Source organism: Taudactylus pleione, unplaced genomic scaffold (assembly GCF_031769625.1).
Source record: "Taudactylus pleione unplaced genomic scaffold, aTauple2 ptg000117l, whole genome shotgun sequence".
Classification (NCBI taxonomy): domain Eukaryota; kingdom Metazoa; phylum Chordata; class Amphibia; order Anura; family Myobatrachidae; genus Taudactylus; species Taudactylus pleione.
In genome coordinates this window covers 6,797,674-6,818,765 of record NW_028284519.1, presented here as the reverse complement: position 1 = coordinate 6,818,765, position 21,092 = coordinate 6,797,674, and the positions used below count along the sequence as shown (strand labels likewise).

Genomic DNA, 21,092 nt, shown 5'->3' with positions numbered 1-21,092 from the left:
TGGTGTTTAGTAAATTGTGTATCTGAAGATACTGGACAAAAGCCACCTTCAGGATCAGGTATTTCTATTAGACTTCTTTGAAGTAGGGCAAACCTCAGAGGGAATATCATCTGCAAGGAACAGGAGACCTCAATGAATCCATGGAGAGAATTGAGAGTGATGAAAGCTGGGTGGAAATGCTGTGTTACCACTGAATGACACAGGACTAGAAAGAAGATTTAATTTCTGAGCCTGCCTGTCCCAGATTTTAACTGAGGTCACTGTAGAGATCCGCTGGAACTCCAGGGACCTGTTCTGGAGGAGAACCTTTAATGAGAAATAATAAAAAAATAGAATTGGTTGAACCCCAAAGTTTAGAGTCAGGTGGCGAGTGACACAATACGCCCTGCATGAGATGGGGGTGGCAAAGAACTAGAACTGTAGTTTATGAATTCTGAATCCTTATTGGCATTATTGTGTAGGATGGAGTCCCACACTTGCGCACTGTCTTGTCCAAATGAACTTACAGAATTGGTGTTGAAGGGAGAAGAGATTTAAAGCCTTTCAGAATTGTGTCAAACCATTTCGTCAATACAGGTCCCAGCATTTTTTAAATTTTGTATGTAGTATTTCACCAGGTATTCATCCAACCCAGGGGCTATAAGATTTTAAGAGATTTGATGTCTAGTTTCCTCGGGGTAAAATCTTCATAGTGCTTGAGCTGTTGCGACGATGTGAGGTCAACTGTTTTCTGGAAGTGCCGAGGCCAGTGTTTGCATCTTCTCGCGGAGCAGGCAGGAGGTGGGCATACAGAGTAAGGCCATGTTCACTCAGATGGCCGATGCTGCATTGGATACAAGATACCGGCAGAAGGTGTCTATTTCCTGCAGACGCCTCGTTCAGATATAAGCATGCACAGCGAATTCAGCTGCTGTGCAAAACCATCCATCTTTGAATCCGTCCCATATTCCTGAGGTGCGAGCTCCAATAATACAGCCCTTATCTACTTCTCTAAGAAGAACTGTATCCAGAGCTAAAATTGTAGAATTTAATTTTTATCGGTGTCTGGGGGATGAATAGTTCATGGATGTTGGGGATTCTGGACACTGAGTACCTGTTGTATTGTCAGCTGGTTGTTAAACTACAATTTTACTGCGTAATAGTAATAGTGGTTTTTGTGATAAGGCCTAATTCAGATGGTGTCATTGTGGGGATGGAGCTTTGACAACGGTATAATGTCACATGGGCATTGTAGGTCAAAATATGATAGAGAGCTGACTAAATCTAAAGTACACACCTGAACGATCAGAGGAACGATCTTTGGTTTGTTTGGTCTTGACAGCTGAAATGATCCAAAGAACATCAGATTTCCTGTATACACACTACACAATAACCATTCCTATAAGACCAATACATTTCCCTAGAGATCGTTGAGGTGGTGTTTTTTACATCCAGTTTGTCAGACGATGTCTTCACACAATGCATTTGCTGCACAACATCTGCTCATAGTGTCCGATGAATGTTGTGAGAGCACTCCTCATGTCGGGAGCAGATTAGTCAGGTTTATGAACGATATTTGGCTCCGTGTGCTGTGTACACACACTGCAGTAGTTGGACTGACCAGCCATGAATAGGCTGCTTGGCCCAATTAATGCACAGTCTACCCAGCACACGGAGCCAAATATCATTCATAAAACTGACAGATCGGCTACTGACATTAGGACATCTAGACCATTAGAAATAATTTTTGGCTAATAGCTCACAGTAAGAGAGTGTATCATTTGGTTTAGCAGTAAGCATCTCCATTAAGTAATATTTAATGAATGTAGTGCTTTTAAGTGTTTTAAGACTATAACCTGAAAACAATGGTTAGCATTACTGCCTCACAGCAGTGAGGTTATTGGTTCAATTCCCACCAGGGCCTGAACTGTGTGGAGTTTGTATATTCTCCCCTTGTTTGTGTGGGCATCCACTGGGTGCTCAGGTTTCCTGCCACAATCCAAATATATACTAGTAGGTTAATTGGCTTCCAACAAAACAATTACGCGTAACCCTAGTGTGTATGTATGTGTGTGTACATGTGGTAGGGAATATAGATTGTAAGCTCCATTGGGCAGGGACTGATGTGAATGGTTAAATCTTCTCTGTAAAGCGATGCGGATGCACTATATAGTAATATACCTTAAAATGATTGTTATTAGCAGCATGACAATGGGTGTAAACGCGCATATACTTTTTCTCAGGAGAACCCCAGTGAAGAAGATGCTGCCATTGTGGATAAAATATTATCTTCAAGGACTGTAAAAAAAGAGGTGAGAATGTGCAGTATCTCCTGACAATGTGCTCCTGTCCAGCTTCCAGCATGTTGTACTATATTCTCTGCATTTTTGTTTCAGACTCAATCAGGGATGTTGGTTGACGTGGAAGAATTTTATGTCAAGTACAAAAACTAGTAAGCACAGTAATGTTTCTTTACTACTATTACTCAGAAAAGTTACTTTTTTATTTTATTTGTGTGTGTATATATATTTAATTGGTGTTTGTTTATTATAAAGCAATGAAAGTAGAATGAGAATTGTTGCATTTTATTTATAAAGTGGCCACATAAACAGCTGTACTTAAGATCTGTGGAAACTTTGTGGACAAGGTTATCACTCACTACATCATCACTAAGTCTTACAATTCAGGCAGAATAGAGGCCTAAGCCACAGTTAAAGAAAGTAACATAGACATTACTGTCATTTATCTATTATAACAGTGTGACATAGATAATTCATTTCTCCCTGCTCATCCTTTTGGACCTCTGCAGTTACCAACACTGTGGATCACCCTCTCCTTTCCTGTAAAGTCTCCAAAACGTCATCGTTGGCAATACCACGCTATCCTTGTCTGCTACCCCTTGGCGTTCCCCTTGTTTTTCCTCCCCTTCATTACTTACATCCAGTCCCTCACCCACTCCTGTCACTCCCATCTTTGCAACATCACCAAGGGTAGATTTTCTCGTCTTTGATACTACCAAAGCTGTAATACAGTCTGTCATTATCCCGCCTGGTCTATTACAATCACTCCCTGCACATTCTATATGTTACCACAATGCACCCTGCATAATGTCTCTTGCACTATATTATTATTTTAACTTCCCCACAGTTTATATGCTGTATTAAACTGTTCTGCTTCCAGTATTTTATTGCACATTTTGTAATTGGGTTAAAATCGGCATCACGCTTGTTTTGATGCTCTACAATACCAGGGCAATTTCTAAAACTGAGCGCAACATTGCTTCCTAATCTTCAGTAGCTGTGAGGGAGGGGTGTGGGTAGGTAGTGCTGGCAGTAGGGTTATAGTAGTAGCAATTTGTGGAACAGACTTGTTTCTTCTGAGAAAATGGACTTTGTGTAGGCTGGTGTCGCACTCATGTATAAGAAGTATATTTCTAGTTACTAAGAAATATTTTAGGATGGTCTTCAGGAGTATTTCTCTCCACTAGAGAAAATGCTGTTTGTGTCATATCATTATTGTTTTCCAGCTTGTGTATGACAGAACCTAGCATTTTATATTGCATTGGTCCTGAAATGTGTTTGCATGTCAGTCTGATGCCATATTTTGAAGTTACAAGTCAACCACGTTGTGCAGTGTAAGCACTACCGCGGCCGACCGACGTTTCCCCTGTACCTTCACAGAGAAGGAACAGGTAAGTGTCTCCTCCCCAGGGGAAGAAGCCAGATATCGTGACCAATACACTATGACATATCTCAGAGTGTACGCCCATGATATCTGAGGTATAGTCAGGCTGCCAGATAATACGTCTGTCAGACTGACACACATTTTATCTCTCACTGTATGCCCAGCATACTATATTAAGTTAATTTATGCACAGGACGCACAGTTTCCCTTTATATTTCATGTAGCACATACACTTAATGTTACACTTAAAACCAATGTCCTATTCCCTCTTTTAGCTCTTACCTTCACTGTGAATGGGCCACAGAGCAGCAACTACTAAAGGATAAAAGGATTCAGCAGAAGATAAAACGTTTCAAGGTCAGACAGGCACAAAGGGCGCATTTCTTTGCTGATGTAAGTAAGGAAAATCATCATTCTGATATTGGAGCCTGTTGTAAACCTGTCCACTTGTGTTTACATAGTAACTTTGCCTAATTGCTGACTGGCTGCACCCATGGAATGGGCAGTCAGCTGGTGTACATTGTGCCCAATCAATTCTGTCAACCAGAATGGACACCGTTGGTCACAGTCTCTTATTTGGGACCTCAGATGGCCTCTTTATATAGTGTGTGATGACGGTTGTCTGATGCATGAAATGTCTGTTTAGTAAGGGGCATGCCATAAACATCTAGTAAATAACTTATGTGCCCTAAACAGAGACCTGGTTTTGATCTAAGCATGTGTTTACCTCTCCCTCACACTATTGTCTGCAGCAGCCAGGTGTACATTTAAATGGATGCATTTAAAACCCTTAATTGTTTAGATGCATTTGTTTTCTGTAAATGCATCTTGGCACAAACTTGTATTATCACAGATTGTTTAAAAGACCACTAAAACCCCAAAATTGATATTTTCAGATAAGAGCCATATATTGTAAAATACATTGATTAGTGTCACATTGGATTCCAAAGCAGCTCTATTGAAAATTATTATTATTACCTCTCACCCCACTATAGACCTATAACACTCCCCCACATCTTTAGGGCAGTGTCCTATGAGATCTCATACAGGTCAAAAAGCTATTTCTGCAAGGATTTGTGCTTCTGTGGCCCTGACTGTGTATGATTCAACCAATTATATGTATTCAGTGGCTTGAGTGCAGCAAGTATGTAAAGCTGTCTCTCAGTCTCTGCCTGCATGGTCAGACCAGCACCACCTTACTAACATAGCAGCCTGCAACAGAAGAGCGAAATAGATGGTGAACCTATTTTAATTTGTTATGAATGCTCTTGTCATTTCGTATATAATTAGCTATTTAACACACAGCCTTTGTTATATTAATGTCAAATAGTGACTTTTCTTGCTCTTTAGATGTCCCTTATGGAACAAATGCAGTTGTCACCTCTGTAGCTGTCACAACAGCTAGTCATTTCATGTACTGCAAAATTAAATGTGGCTGTATTTTCTGTAATTAGTTGACAGTGCAGTTTATAACCAAGTTAGCCAGAGCCAGGCAAATAGTTAGAGGAGCAAGAGAAAGCGCCAGGATTAGCTGTGTATATTTGGTGCACCACCGACTTTGCAACTATGCCGCACCACATGCTTGTTACCGTTTTGTAGTAAATTAGCACTTTATTTTATTTGCATTTTATTTGTATCACTAATGCTACAAAAGTGCAGTGCTTGAGGTCTCTAGGCCTCTGGTGCTAGCATTACAAGCTGTTGCTGGGTCAGACTTGGACTCTAAATTGGATATAAAAGCAAAGGACTACAGTTTACATAAAGGAGCTGTGCCATGCATCGCACCACGCAGCGTCGTGCTTTATCTGCAACTTTATACCAACTCCATTGCTACAAAAATACTAATCCTAAGCATCCAGTGCACTATAGGCGACTTTGTATGCAGCTACGGTTTGGCAAACATGTTAAATTCAGAAAGTCTGCTAATTGCTGCCCGTGATGGCGCTTCTTAATCACGACATGCATCTTGTGCCATATGGAGCAAAAATGCTAGCTGTATGAAAACACATCTTTACAGTTTAATTTACTCTGATTCCAAGCCAAGAATTATTTTAAAATATATCAACTGTATTGCCAGCATGGTAAAATTGCAGGGAAGAGTGGGAAGGGGAGGGCTTGGCTTCTGATTGATCCTTCTGCTCATACTTTCACTACACCATCCCCACTGCCTGTGATACAGAACACTGGGAAACATAGCCGCATGAAGCAGACACCGCTGTATGTGGTAATGCAGCTTTATATGGGATTTCCATGGTCTGCAGGAATGACAAGTTACATAAATAGAACGTCAGTAGCCTCCCACTAGAAGCTGACAGAATGATGAGTTGCAGCTCAATTACAGCTGTAGCATTGTTGGATGCAATCCCTTTATGTTAAATAAATCTAGTGCTCTCACAAAAATACAGGTGTTTTTTAAAAAATGATATAGGGATGTTTTAAGGCCACAGTAGGTTTAGAAAGTACAAAGTATTTAAATTGCCTCTCTATGTACGCTACCAGAATGCTGGTGAATCTGCCTTACATACTGGGCCACTACTAGGGAAGGAAGAGATTGAGATGGGTCACTTCCGAACTAAAGGAGGTTATCCACTACCCGACAGTGAAAAGACTGAACAATATCGTTATCGTTCAGTCGTTCACTACACTGCAGGGTGCCCACACTGAATGATATGTCGTTCAGTGCAGGCACAATCAATCATCTGCAAACATGCTGAACCTGATGATATTGTCAGGTTGGCCAGCATGTTTGAACGATGATAGATGTCTAAAAGACCAAATTTTCAAACGATTATCGAACAATTTTATCGTTATCGTTCAATTGGTCAACTTTATCTTCTAGCGGATACCCCCCTTAAGTTTGTGGAATAAAAAGACTGATTATGTTAATATTGTAACATAAATGTTGTACTAATGTCTAGTGACGGAAAAAGCAGTGATGCCGTTGCAAGCAATTTTCTGTGGCCAGACGGAGGCATATAGTCAGGTGCATAAATATTGGGACATTGACAGAATTTTCATATTTTGGCCTCTATTCACCATCATAATGGCTTTGAAATGAAACAAACAAGATGTGCTTTAACTGCAGACTTTCAGATTTAATGTGAGGGTAATTACATCCAAATCAGGTGAACGGTGTAGGAATTACAACGGTTTCTATATGTGCCTCCCACTTTTTAAGGGGCCAAAAGTAATGGGATAAACTAAACAATCCTAAATCTAACTTTCACTTTTTAATACTTTGTTGCAAATCCTTTGCAGGCAATTACAGCCTGAAGTCTGGAACGCATCGACATCACCAGATGCTGGGTTTCATCCCTGGTGATGCTCTGCCAGGCCTCTACTGCGAATGTCTTCAGTTCCTGCTTGTTCTTGGGGCATTTTCCCTTCAGTTTTGTCTTCATCAAGTGAAATGCATGCTCAATCGGATTCAGGTCAGGGGATTGACTTGGCCATTGCATAACATTCCGCTTTTTAGCCTTAAAAAACTCTTTAGTTGCTTTTGCAGTATGCTTCGGGTCATTGTCCATCTGCACTGTGAAGCGCCGTCCAATGAGTTCTGAAGCATTTGACTGAATATGAGCACATAATATTGCCTGAAACACTTCAGAATTCATTCTGCTGCTTTTGTCAGCAGTCACATCATCAATAAATACAAGGGAACCAGTTCCATTGGCAGCCATACATGCCCACGCCATGACACTACTACCACCATGCTTCACTGATGAGGTGGTATGTTTTGGATCATGAGCAGTTCCTTTCCTTCTCTTCCCATCACTCTGGTACAAGTTGATCTTTGTCTCATCTGTCCATAGGATGTTGTTCCAGAACTGTAATGGCTATTTTAGATGTTGTTTGGCAAACTCTAATCTGTTCTTCCTGTTTTTGTGGCTCACCAATGGTTTATATCTTGTGGTGAACCCTCTGTATTCACTCTTGTGAAGTCTTCTCTTGATTGTTGACTTTGACACATATACACCTACCTCCTAGAGAGTGTTCTTGATTTGGCCAACTGTTGTGAAGGGGTTTTTCTTCACCATGGAAATTAATTCTTCTGTCATCCACTACAGTTGTCGTCCGTGGTCTTCCGGGTCTTTTGGGGGTGCTGACCTCTCCGGTGCGTTCTTTCTTTTTAAGAATGTTCCAAACAGTTGATTTGGCCACACCTAATGTTTTTGTTATCTCTCTGATGGGTTTGTTTTGATTTTTCAGCCTAATGATGGCTTGCTTCACTGATAGTGACAGCTCTTTGGATCTCCTATTGAGAGTCGACAGCAACTGATTCCAAATGCAAATGTCACACATAGAATCCACTCCAGACCTGCTTAATTGATAATGAAATAACGAGGGAATAGCCCACACTTGTCCATGAAATAGCTTTTGAGTTGATAGTCCCATTACTTTTGGCCCCTTAAAAAGTGGGAGGCACATATAGAAACCGTTGTAATTCCTACACCGTTCACCTGATTTGGATGTAATTACCCTCAAATTAAATCTGAAAGTTTGCAGTTAAAGCACATCTTGTTTGTTTCATTTCAAAGCCATTGTGGTGGTGAATAGAGGCCAAAATATGAAAATTCTGTCAATGTCCCAATATTTATGCACCTGACTGTAACAGATACAAGAAGATTTGGACGCCAGGGGTAGATTTACTAAAGCTTCTAAAACAGACAAGTGGTGGTGTTGCCCATAGCAACCAATCAGTCAGTCTCTCATTTTCTAGAATGCAATAAAGAAATGGGAGAGAATTTGGTTGCATATTGGCAACACCACCACTTGTATCTTTTAGAAGCTTTAGTAACTACCCCCAGGGCACGGGTGTATTATATGCTGCTACGGGAGTGCTGCTATGTGGGTGGGAAAGTTCTGCTACGGGGGTGGGGGGATAGTAGATAATGTGCTGCTATGCTGTGGGAGTGGGAGGAGGGAGGTGATGTTTTACAGGTGAGGGGCGTGGCTTACTCCCTATCTGACATTATTACATGGGATGGCCATACATCCTCTGGTGGTGCAGTGAGCATTGATCTGCCGAGAACACACTTCTTTTCTTATTAGTGACATTTAGGCAATGTTAAGAAGTCTATGCATAGCTGCTCTTCCTCTGGGGAATGCTGTATATTTTACATGTTTCAGCAAGTTATGTTTTTTTGTGACTCCTCCAAATGATCCCAATGTTGAACATGGACCAGAAAATAGGCTGTGCATCCCTGGCCTTGAAGGTTTTCTTCTTTTGTAAACCATGAGACTAAATTATAGGGATATATGAAGCCATAAATAATAAGGGTTGGAATGCCAGAGATTGCTGCCTTATCGCCTATTCTCTAACCAGGTCTTATGAATACAATGAAACTCTTATAGCCGTGATCTTTGTGTGTTATGTGCTGATTTAGCTGCTATTTTTTTTTTTTTTAAATGATTTCATTATAATGATATTTGAATTGATTGCTAAGTACTTACAGCTATTATCTAAAATCTACTTTTCTTGTTGTGCTTGATTTGCAGATGGAAGAAGAAATGTTTAATCCAGATTATGTGGAAGTAGATCGTGTGTTAGAAGTTTCTTTCTGTGAAGATAACGATACTGGGGAGGTAAATGTAAAACATTGAATGGAATGGAATGGAATGTGTTGGGTATTAAACAGTATTTAATGTTGTGTGTTTTCACCTTTTCAGCCTGTTATTTATTATTTAATAAAGTGGTGCTCGCTGCCATATGAAGACAGCACGTGGGAACTGAAGGAAGATGTTGACCAGGCAAAAATAGAGGAGTTTGAGCAATTGCAAGCTCTTCGACCCGATACTAGAAAAGTGGTAAGGACTTCATTGACCTTTTCATCTTTCCCATTGCTTTATAGCAGGGAATGGGGAACCTCAGGCCCGGGGGCCCGTATAAGGCCCTTGGAATAATTTGGTATGGCTCTCTGAGCTTTTTTCTGCTAGCCTCATCTGGCTAGCAGGGTGCCTAGAATGGCACCCTGCAGCCAGAATCTATGCAGCAGTGCCACCTGGAGCGTCCTTAGAACGCTTCAGACGGTCACACCGCTGCCCTTACAGCTTCCTGGAGAATTGCTGTAATCACCGGCGATTGTGACCCCACCCCCGTGTGATGTCACGCGGAGTGGCGTGGCCTGCACCGGGCCCACGAATAATGTTCTATATATCAAAATGGCCCACGTTAGAAAAAAGGTTCCCCACCCCTTCTTTATAGGGCCATTAAACATAAAATGCAAGTAGAAAAACTGAAGAATAAAGATCTGCGCCCTCTTACTGATGGAGCTAGGTGAATCTAATGGTAGTGGTTACTATAGCTCTTTGACTTGTGACTTGTCAAGTAGATCTTTTATTTCTCAACCCGTTCATGCAATCTTAAGCGTGTGTACACACCTTCCATTGTGTGTTTGCTGAAGAAAACTGGTCGCTCCGAAAGATCAGGTTCTATGTGCAGTTTACTTTGATGGTACAATATAGACAATATAGTGTATTGTGTACACACTGCCGATCGTTCTGTCCGATGCTTCTGCCCATACTCCTCCAAGAGTAGCAGCGCTGCTTTGTGTCTTTACTGCAGATATTTTAGACCATTTCCTGGATTGCAAGGTAGATTGTAAAAGTGTGGTGCGCATGAATCACCACTTTGAACTGGACTTACGAACATAAGTAAAATCGTATTAGAAGTATTGTATATGTAACTTTAGACAATAAGAAAACGGAATGCCACCATTTCTTGCTGTTCCCCTTCACTGCTCTATAAGGACACTACTTGAGAAAAGATTTCTCGGTGCTCCTTCTATTGCACATAAAGAACATTACGTGGGAAATTTGGCATAAACAAGTCTGAAGAAGTGGGCCATGAAACGCGTGACCAATTTATGCTATACGTCTTCCATATGCCTTACCAGAGCTTCCCAAACTCCGCCATTACAGTCCAGGTTTTAAGGATATCCATGCTTGAGCACAGATGGCTTAAATAGTACCTCAGTCAATTTGATTTAACCATCTGGACTCAAGCATGGATAATCCTTAAAACCTGGACTGTAATGGCGTAGTTTGGGAAACTCTGCCGTATGCAAAATATTGTTTTCCCTGCCACCTGTGGAGTGTTTGAACCAGCGCAAAGAACTCTTAAATTTGAAGCCATATATAAGAAGTGGTATTAAATTTTTCTATCTGTGGAACCTGCACCAAAAAAAGGACCGTCCCTATTCCAGAGTAGAAAAGATATAGCATTCCTGATTATCTTTCAAAAGCTTTGGGAACGTTTCCAGAAGTTTCAAGATACACATTTTTTTTTTTAATATGAGGGGCAGCCTGTCTCTTCCTGTTACATCTGATAACAAAAGATGTTGGTGACACCTGCATCCAGTTACATAAAATATCTTAATATTATTTTTGATTGGCCTTTTTTTGTAGAGGGCCTTTTTATAATGAGGACTGTAGTTTCACATGCCTCATGGCCTCATTGCAACGGGGCAGGGAGAGCACTTTTGAAACGCTAGTCTGTCCCTTACATGCCCCCAACTCCCCTTCCCTCCTGACAACCCATGATTGCTATTTTTGCTAAACACACCAGCAGCAGGTACATACCCATTCAGAGCAACGTTGAACAAAACATACTTTCTCTTTCATCCACTAGGGGACACTGGAGCTTCATGACAGTGGAGTATAGACGGTGGGTTGAGTTGAGCCTGGCACTTTAAAAATCTACAAGTGTGACTGGCTCCTCCCCCTCTATGCCCCATCAGCCCCAGTTTTTAGAATGTGCCCGAGTAGAGCCGGTGCACAGGGGGCTGTCTCCAGCCCTTATATTAATTTATATATATATAAAAGAAAGAATCAAGCAAGAGGACAGGCAGACTGTTGGCTGTGACAGTCTGCCTGCAACGGGGGAGCCGCCAGAGAGGGTACCACACGGCTACTGCAGCCTGTGTCCGGTCACCCTATAGAGGGGAGGCTGCTCTTTGGCAGTTAAAGAGTCATCAGACTCAGCGGGGCCCGCCACAGCAGACACCGGCTTGTGTCCGGGTCCCCGCTCTCCCCTCACTGCCCAGTGCTCTGGCCGCAGCAGCTCTGTAAGTATGCACACCTCTCCTGACTAGCAGGAGAGGTAAAAATAATCTGCTGGGCTTTTAACAGCGTGTGGCTGTCAGTGCCACGCTGGTGTTTGCTGAAAAACACCGGCGCTGGCTGTTGGGTAGGCGCGCTCTGCTGGTCCTACCTCTACGTGCCGATGCTTGTGTGAAGGCACCGGCGTGTCCACTTGCGGCGGTCGTGCCGCTGGCCCCCGCAGTTCAGCGCAGCTGGGAAGTGTAAGCCGCGCGCATATAATGGCGGCCATTAAGAGGGGTGGAGCTTATAGGTCCCTCCTCCTCTTCCTCCTTCACTGCCTTGGCTAGTTTGGCGCGCTCTGATAAGGTAGTGGCGCCTCAGTAAAGCCAGAGGGCTCCCTGAAGGCACTGAAGGAAGGGGAGAAGACTGACAGCTTCTGCTGCATGGGGTCTGTAATTACAGTAAGGTAGTTTTGACTACCCTATGTTTTCTAATTGAGTAGCATTATTAATTAAATTCTGCTCCTCCCTATATTGCACCTTCTGCCCCTGTTACTTGAGTAGCATTATTATTGAAATTCTGCTCCTCCCTATATTGCTCTGTCTGCTCCCATACTTGAGTAGCATTATTATTGGAATTCTGCTTCTCCCTATACTCCTTCTGCATTACTTGAGTTGTATGTGGTGTCTGTCTGTGAGTAAATGATGACATCCAGAACAGAAAAAGCTGCTTCACGAAAGCTGTTTGCCTGCACTAAGTGCAGGAAAAAATTTACCCATGCTCGCAGGGTCTGTCACTCCCTCCTTAATAAATAGTTTGGCAGGGGTCATGGCGGATCTTTCTTCTGAATTAGCCGCTTCCTGTAGGGAACGGGAGGCCGCCAGAGATCTACCTAGCACATCTCACCCTTCTTTTCTAGCACCAGAACCAGTGTGGGCTCAGAATTTAATCCGCTCAGTGAATAGCCTTGCTCAGGTTATGGGTTCTGCGTCTAAAGCTCCTGAAGCTACGGTAAGTCGCTCATCTAAGAAAAGGGCTCTTCCGGCGGTTCTCCAGTCAGATGAGGATTCTGCAGCGGATCACTCGTCTCAGGAGGAGGAATGGGAGATGCTGGACGAATCAGATGTAGAGACTTACTCACAAGAACCTGAGGCAATGCAAGGTATTGATGCACTCATCCTAGCGGTGAGGGAAGTTCTTAAGATTTCTGGCCCGGAAGCTCCAGAATTGTTAGAAGACTCCTTATTTGCCAGGTCACAGAAGATTGCTGTCACATTCCCTGTTTCTCTCCCGTTGGACGAACAGATGACGGCAGCCTGGAAGAATCCGGACCGTAAATTCCAGATTCTTAAGCGTTTTTTCTCTCTTAACCCATTTCCAGCGGAAAATAGAAAGAGGTGGGAGACCCCGCCACCTGTGGATTCTTCGGTTTCTCGGTTGTCAAGGAAGACCACGTTACCTGTTCCAGGAGCTACCACATTGAAGGAAACCTCAGAACGGAGATTAGAAACCACTTTGAAATCCGTTTATACGGCTGCAGGTGCACTTCTCCGGCCGGCCTTGGTAGGCTCTTGGGTCAACAAGGCTTTGGAAAAATGGGCGGAACAATTGACTGAGGGTCTTAAATCCAACACTCCGCGGGCAGATCTGATTACCTTGGCAGAACATATTCAGGAATCTGCAGTATACTTAGGAGATGCCTCCAGAGATATCGGCCAGGTTGGTGCTAGGATTTCTGCTTCGGCGGTCTCTGCTCGCCGGGCACTTTGGCTTCGTGCCTGGCAAGCGGATGCTGAGTCAAAAAGAGCGGTTGAAGCTCTTACTTTCACAGGCGATATTTTATTTGGTCCAGAGCTGGACAAGTGGATCTCACTGGCCACTGGAGGTAAGAGTACTTTTCTACCTTCATCAGAACCTCCTCCGCGTCGATCGTTTAGGGGACCTTCCTTTCGTTCCTTTTGAGCATCTGCAAGATTTCAGGGACGACCGCGAGGTTGGTCTTCAGCGGGGCGAGGAGGCCGTGCTAGAGGACGTCAGGCGACTAATGCCCGCCGTCCAGATCCCAGGCCAGCAGACAAGCCTGTGGCATGACGGGCTCCCATCCCATCTCGGAAATCCTGAAGGTGGGGGCTCGTCTCCAGCGTTTCTCGGAGGTTTGGAGACGGACTTCTCCAGACACTTGGGTTCGGAATCTGGTATCTTAAGGGATTCAAGATCGAGTTCGCTTTCACTCCTCCTGTGCATTATTTTACAACAGGTTTTCCCGTCGATCCCTTGAAGCAACTAATTTTGCGCCAAGCGATCGACAAACTTTTGCTGGCCGAGGTTCTTGTGGCGGTTCCCACTGCACAAAGACAACAAGGGTTTTACTCAAACCTTTTTGTGGTTCCGAAACCGGATGGGTCAGTCAGACCCATTCTGAATCTGAAATCCTTGAACCAGTATCTTTCATTTCACAGGTTCAAGATGGAGTCTCTCCATTCTGTCATTGCGGGACTAGAGGCAGGAGAGTTTCTGGTGTCGATAGACATCAAGGACGCCTATCTGCATGTCCCGATTTGGGTTCCTCACCAGGCTTTCCTCAGATTTGCCATCAAGGAAGCTCATTACCAGTTTCAGGTCCTGCCGTTCGGTCTCTCGTCAGCTCCCAGGGTATTCACCAAAGTGATGGCCGTCATGGTGTCTCACTTGCGCTCTCGGGGGGTGACGATAGTTCCGTACCTAGACGATTTACTCATCAAGGCTCCGACGGCAGAAGTCCTTTTACACCAAGTGTCCCTTACACATCAGATTCTCATTCAACACTGATGGATTGTGGACTTCCAGAAGTCTCAGTTGATGCCGTCGCAGAGATTTCAGTTCCTAGGAATGATTCTAGACACTGTTCTGCTTCGTATATTCCTGCCAAGGGACAAGGCCATAGCCATACAGGAGCTGGTTCGTCTGGTGCTCAGACCCAGGAAAGTGTCTGTGCATCTTTGCATCCGTCTCCTGGGGAAAATGGTGGCTTCTTTCGAGGCCATCCAATTCTGCAGATTTCACTCCAGAATTTTTCAACCTGATCTTCTGTCTCAATGGTCCGGGTCCCACCTACAGATGCATCGGCTGGTGCGTCTGTCTCCCCGGACCCGCATATTCTTGCTCTGGTGGCTTTGGACGAAGCATATGTTAGCGGGTCGGTGCTTCGGAATTTGGAATTGGACCTTGGTCACCACGGACGCCAACCTCCATGGATGGGGAGCTGTGGTTCTGGACAATCACTTCCACGGGCTTTGGTCGCAGCAGGAATCCCTCTTACCGATCAATGTTCTCGAACTGCGGGCAGTCTACAGAGCTTTGATACAGGCTGCTCCTCTGTTGCGAGGACTTCCAGTTCGGATACAATCCGACAACGCCACGGCAGTGGCATACATAAATCGCCAAGGAGGAGGCAATGAGAGAAGCCAGTCGAATCCTTCTGTGGGCAGAAAGACACGTAGAGGTAATTTCCGCAGTATTTATTCCGGGAGTCGACATCTGGGAAGCAGACTACCTCAGTCGTCAGGATCTTCATCCCGGGAAGTGGTCCCTTCATCCTGAGGTCTTCCGTCAACTCGTTTGCAGATGGGGAAAACCACAGATAGATCTGATGGCATCACGGATAAATCATCAACTACCCCTTTACTGCTCCAGGACCATGGATCCAGCAGCAGTGGGGGGCAGATGCTTTACTGATCCCTTGGCCGTACAGCCTTGTGTACCTGTTCCCACCGTTTCCGCTTCTCCCTCGGATTCTCAAGCGGATCAAACGAGAGTCGTCCACCGTCATCCTAGTGGCTCCGGATTGGCCTCGTCGGTTTTGGTACTCCGATCTATTGTTCCTTCTGGCAGACGACCCTTGGCCTCTTCCGCTATGATCGGACCTTCTACTACAGGGTCCATGTGTGTACCCGGATTTACGGCGGCTTCGTTTGACGGCGTGGCTATTGAGACCGCCATCCTAAGAACCCATGGTGTTCCTAGGTCGGTCATTCCTACCATGCTTAGGGCTAGAAAACCGGTAACATCAGCGCATTATCATCGCATTTGGAGGGCTTATATCTCCTGGTGTGAAGGTCGTGGATCTTCCACTTCCTCTTTTCATTTACCGCGTCTTCTTCTTTTTTTTTTCAAAAAGGCCTTGATGCGGGCCTACGCTTGGGATCGCTTAAAGTGCAGATTTCTGCTCTTTCTATTTTTTTCCAGCGTCGCCTAGCTCTGATTCCGGAGGTTGAGACCTTTTTTCAAGGGGTACTTAGAATTCAGCCCCCCTTTGTGCCACCCACGGCTCCTCGGGACCTGAATCTTGTTTTATCTTTTCTTCAGTCATCCACCTTTGAGCCTTTGCAGGATGTGGAATTGAAGTATTTGACTTGGAAGATGATCCTTTTATTGGCCCTGGCTTCGGCCAGACCAGTGTCTGAACTTGGAGCTTTGTCCTGCCGTTCCCCTTACTTGATTTTTCACGAGGATCAGGCGGAACTTCGTACCCGCCCTTCCTTTTTGCCCAAGGTGGTCTCGAAGTTTCATCTGAATCAGCCGATTGTAGTGCCAGCGTTGTCGGACTCTTCCGGGGATTCTCACTCCTTGGATGTGGTTCGGGCACTTCGCATTTATGTGGCCCGTACTGAGGGACTACGTAAATCAGAGGCTCTGTTCGTCCTTTATGATGCCAATCGGCGTGGCTGGCCTGCGTCTAAGCAGACTTTGGCCAGGTGGATTCGTCTGACTATTCGTCAGGCATATGTTGCTTCTGCTCGACCACCACCGGTATCCTTTTCTGCGCATTCTACGCGCTCTGTAGGTACTTCTTGGGCAGCACGTAGAGGTGTCTCAGCTTCACAGCTTTGTAGAGCAGCTACGTGGTCTTCGGTTCATACTTTTGTACGTTTCTACAGATTTGACACTTTTGCGGCTTCTGCTTCAAGTTTTGGTCGCAGTGTCTTGCAGGGCGTTCAGCACTCTTTACCCCCCCCCCCCCCAGGAGGGTAGCTTTGGGACATCCCCACTGTCATGAAGCTCCAGTGTCCCCTAGTGGATGAAGGAGAAAACAGGATTTTGGTACTTACCGTTAAATCCATTTCTCCGATTCCACAGGGGACACTGGACGCCCACCCAGTACTTCTTGCCTGTTTATCAGTTACTTGTTCTGCTTCAGTTCTGTTGCAGTTTGGTCTGTTCTGGTTGTGTGACTGTTCATCCCTGCAGCCTGCTGTGTTCTTGCAGTGTGTCAGTATGTTGGATTGTTTCTTTTCCTGCTCTCCTTCTCTGTTCTTTAGACTGTTCTCTGTCTCCTCTCGGGCTCAGTTCTTTAAAACTGGGGCTGATGGGGCATAGAAGGGGAGGAGCCAGTCACACTTGTAGATTCTTAAAGTGCCAGGCTCAACTCAACCCACCGTCTATACCGCACTGTCATGAAGCTCCAGTGTCCCCTGTGGAATCGGAGAAATGGATTTAACGGTAAGTACCAAAATCCTGTTTTCCCTTCTGCAGAACAAGGATTCTTTGCTGGATGGTTAGGTAGGTATAGTTTCATGGGGAAGCAAAATATGTGTTTAAGTATGTTCTACAGCATAAGCAAGCATTGGTTACAGTAATTACAAATGAGAAAAAAAGCTAACATTATAATAAATTGTTATTGCAGTGTATACGCCTTTTATTTATTTTCCTACAAACGTTAATTCTCAGTAATCGTGTGCCATCCCATACTTACAATGTAATGACTTTTTACCAACTGGGTGCATATTTATCTGTTTGCACAAAATTTGTTTTCCTAAATGGGGGGAAACTTGAAAAACTTAAGAGCTTCCCATTTAAACCCACCAGTATTGATAAAGTAGTTAATACATCTGGTACTTCCCCTGAATAAAGTCTGACAAAGTCCACTTATTTGTGATCCAATGTACCGGTATTTAACTAATTTGCCTAGTGTTTATTATATCTTTGTAAGTTATTTTATGAATAATATTAAAGTAGCCAGTACAAAAACAATACAATGAGCATTATAATACAAAGGCACGCAGCGGCTATGTGTGGTTCTACATCCGTCTGTGGAGATCAATGTGATCAGCACAATCCAATATAGTCCCTTTACGTGTTTATGTACATTACTGTTTGGTAAAGGTGGGTACAAACCTGGACGACATATCCGCCAAGCTAGGAATCTGCAGACCGAGCTTCCGATTGGTAAGCCAGTACACACTGACCAATCTGCTGCTTCATGTGTTTGCGCCAACATCACAACTTGTCGGGTATTTAATTTTGCCCGTTCAGTTGATATGTCCGTCACCGGCGGTCCCTGCAGCAAGTGTACGGGTGGTCGGTGGGGTCTCCCTTACACACAGCCAGAGGTGCCGATATATCTGCATCGGCTGTGCAGATGCAATATGTCTGTGAACCATGTTGTTCATACATATTGTCTGTACACATCCGCCGATGCATGTGATATGTCATTTGTCTGCTGATTGAACGACATATCGTATAGTGTGCACCCAGCCTAAGACATGCAAGCAATCTAGCAATGTTTCTGATACTTGTAGCCACTGGGGACACACTTTTTTCTTGACCTTTATATATGACTGGACTGTTCAATCAAAATGTAATTCTGTTTATATGAATTAATCGAAATCTGCACAGATGTACTGTAGGAATAATAACTATTGTTAACTGTGTATATTTTCATTTTAACAATAGCTTAGTAAGCTTCTGACTGAATTTACTTTTATTCTGCAAGGATCGACCACCTTCTAACTCCTGGAAGAAAATCCACCTGTCTCGGGAATATAAAACTGGTAATCAGCTCAGAGAATACCAACTGGAAGGGCTTAACTGGCTGCTTTTCAACTGGTATAACAGGTGAACTAACCCATCACTTTGTCCTAATGGTATGAGATGGCTAGCCAAAGCACCACTAAATTATTTACATATACTGTCTCTCTCTCCTGCTACTCCCACAATACAACACATTAGTGGGCCTGAGCGAACGTTACATTATTTTACCAAATTTGCAAAACAAACACGTTAAATTTGCACGGGAATCTGGTCAAACTGTATGTATTACCGCCGGTTCTAAGCCCAGCGGATGAAATCCCGACGCCGGAAGGCCGGCCGATGAAGATTCCCACTAGGGTAAGAAAGTACTCTAACCCTCCCCTCTCCCCCCCCCTCCTAACCCTCCTTTAGGGGTGCCAAATTGACCAAACCTCCCCCCCCTAGTGCCTAACCCTAACCACCCCTCCCGACACCCAAAACCTAACCCTCCCGGCAGGGTGCCTGACCCTAACCCCCCCTTCCCCTAGCCTAACCCTCCTGGGGGGGGTGCCTAACCCTCCCCTCCGCAGCTATGAGCTCCCGACACCCGGCTTACCTACGTTCGGTCTGCCGTCGTCGGGATTTCGGCGTGGAGCGAATGATGGGTGTCGGTATTTAGACTCCTATCATTAGTCCCATTCAGGGCTTCACTGTAGGGAAGCTGGTGGTCTGGATTTCGACCGTCAGCTTCCTGACCACATCCCGAATCAAAGCTCAATGTATGTTTCAGATTTAGCACTTATGGTGCATACACACGGTCAGATTTGTCAGATGAACGATATGAGCGATTTGACCAACGATTTGAACTATGAACGATTTTTGACTGCATTAAAATGAATGGAATCGTCCAAATCTGACTGCAAACACATCAGATGTCAGATATCGTTATCTGACCATCGGGAACATGCATCGTTCAAATATGTCAGATTTTCCTTCAGATATGACCGATTGAACGATTTTTAAAATCGTTATCGTTCAGATCTGAAGAAAAATCTGACCGTGTGTGCACCATTAGGCTGATGTTATATCTATGACTACCGTAGTTCTGATTTAAAATCTGATTAACATTCTCACTTGCTGTATATGAAGATTTAGGAATTAGGTTTATTTTAGGTGAAGAATTAAAGCCTGGTGTAGGTTCATATATAGTGCAGGGGATACTGTCAGCGTTATGCATTTGTCAGGAGTAATAATGTTAGGTTAGCAATGAGGTTTGTAGTTTTTTACATCATACATCTTAAGATCAGTTTGGTCATTAAAGTCCATTGTAAGAGGAATCCCAAACCCACATCATGGAAACAAAGGCTGTTGTGTTGTTCTAGTCAGCCAAGGTCTGCCAGCCAGGGGCACTCTTTCAGGATCAGGATCTCTACTATGCAGAGTTTACTATTAGAAAGTCTGATATTTGGCCCAGGGCAATTTCTCTTTATAAAATGGCCATGCGCCTATCTGAGTCCTCTGAAGTTTTGGAAACTGTTGGTAGAATATTATGCATGTAAGAGCGGACATGAAATGAATGTAGGGGGTTGTAGCATCTGGAATTATTAATATAAAACAACATTTGGAATATGAGCAAGCTCTGGAATGTAAATGAGAATTAATCGCAAGAGTGTGAAAAGCTGATGCTAGAATTGGAGAGAAAATTAACGTACAAGTCCTAAAGATATAGAGTAGGAGGGAAATTGAGCTGAAAGATGTTGCGAATGGAGTCTTTTATACTCAGTCAGTGAATGTTTCTCCCCTTCACAGGCGGAACTGTATTTTGGCAGATGAAATGGGCCTGGGTAAAACTATTCAGAGTATCACATTCCTCCATGAGATATTGCTGGCCGGGATCCATGGCCCGTTCCTCATCATCGCTCCACTTTCCACCATCACTAACTGGGAACGAGAGTTTCGCACTTGGACAGATCTCAATGTGGTTGTGTACCATGGTAGCATGATCAGCCGACAAATGATTCAACAATATGAGATGTATTTTCGGGATTCCCAGGTATGGCTTCTTACTGAGCGTACCCAACAATTCATATTTAGTCCAAAATAACATAACAATACATCTACAGGAATGCTCAATGTACAATTTAATTAAAACATTAAAAAAAGTCTGTAAAATAGCTGAATTGTTATTATTCAAAGGATGGACATCTACAACTTATTTGATGGATGTATTCTTAATTAAATGAAAACAATGCAGTTGTAATTCACTTAATTTTAATTGGTATTCTCCACCCAAGTGGACTGAGCTCTTAATGATCTGGACTAACAGGAGTTGTGGGACGACGTTCTTGTGCATGATGTGTGGTAAATGTGAATACATTCACAGGGTCGCATTGTCCGAGGGGTATACAAGTTCCAAGCCATCATCACCACGTTTGAGATGATTTTGGGGGGCTGCCCAGAGCTCAATGCTATTGAGTGGAGATGTGTGATCATTGACGAGGCGCACAGGCTGAAGAATAAGAACTGCAAACTCCTGGAGGGTCTGAAACTCATGAATCTGGTGGGTGTCTTGCTTGCTTGGGTTTAATTCGCTTCTCTGTATTTGTATAACTAAATAA

At 43.9% G+C, this 21,092-nt stretch overlaps 1 protein-coding gene across 4 annotated transcripts in view; it reads left to right on the top strand.

The window, feature by feature from the left end:
- Positions 1-21,092, top strand: part of CHD9 (chromodomain helicase DNA binding protein 9) — a 262,211-nt gene that overhangs the window by 102,589 nt on the left and 138,530 nt on the right. For 3 of the 4 annotated variants that reach the window (XM_088471864.1, XM_088471865.1, XM_088471862.1), the window contains exons 6-13: positions 2,223-2,291; positions 2,376-2,431; positions 3,939-4,056; positions 9,163-9,249; positions 9,334-9,471; positions 18,458-18,579; positions 20,284-20,527; positions 20,858-21,034. In XM_088471864.1, coding sequence (XP_088327990.1) covers positions 2,223-2,291; positions 2,376-2,431; positions 3,939-4,056; positions 9,163-9,249; positions 9,334-9,471; positions 18,458-18,579; positions 20,284-20,527; positions 20,858-21,034 — 1,011 coding nt within the window. The remainder of the gene's footprint in view (positions 1-2,222; positions 2,292-2,375; positions 2,432-3,938; positions 4,057-9,162; positions 9,250-9,333; positions 9,472-18,457; positions 18,580-20,283; positions 20,528-20,857; positions 21,035-21,092) is intronic. The other variant, XM_088471863.1, reaches the window with a different exon arrangement.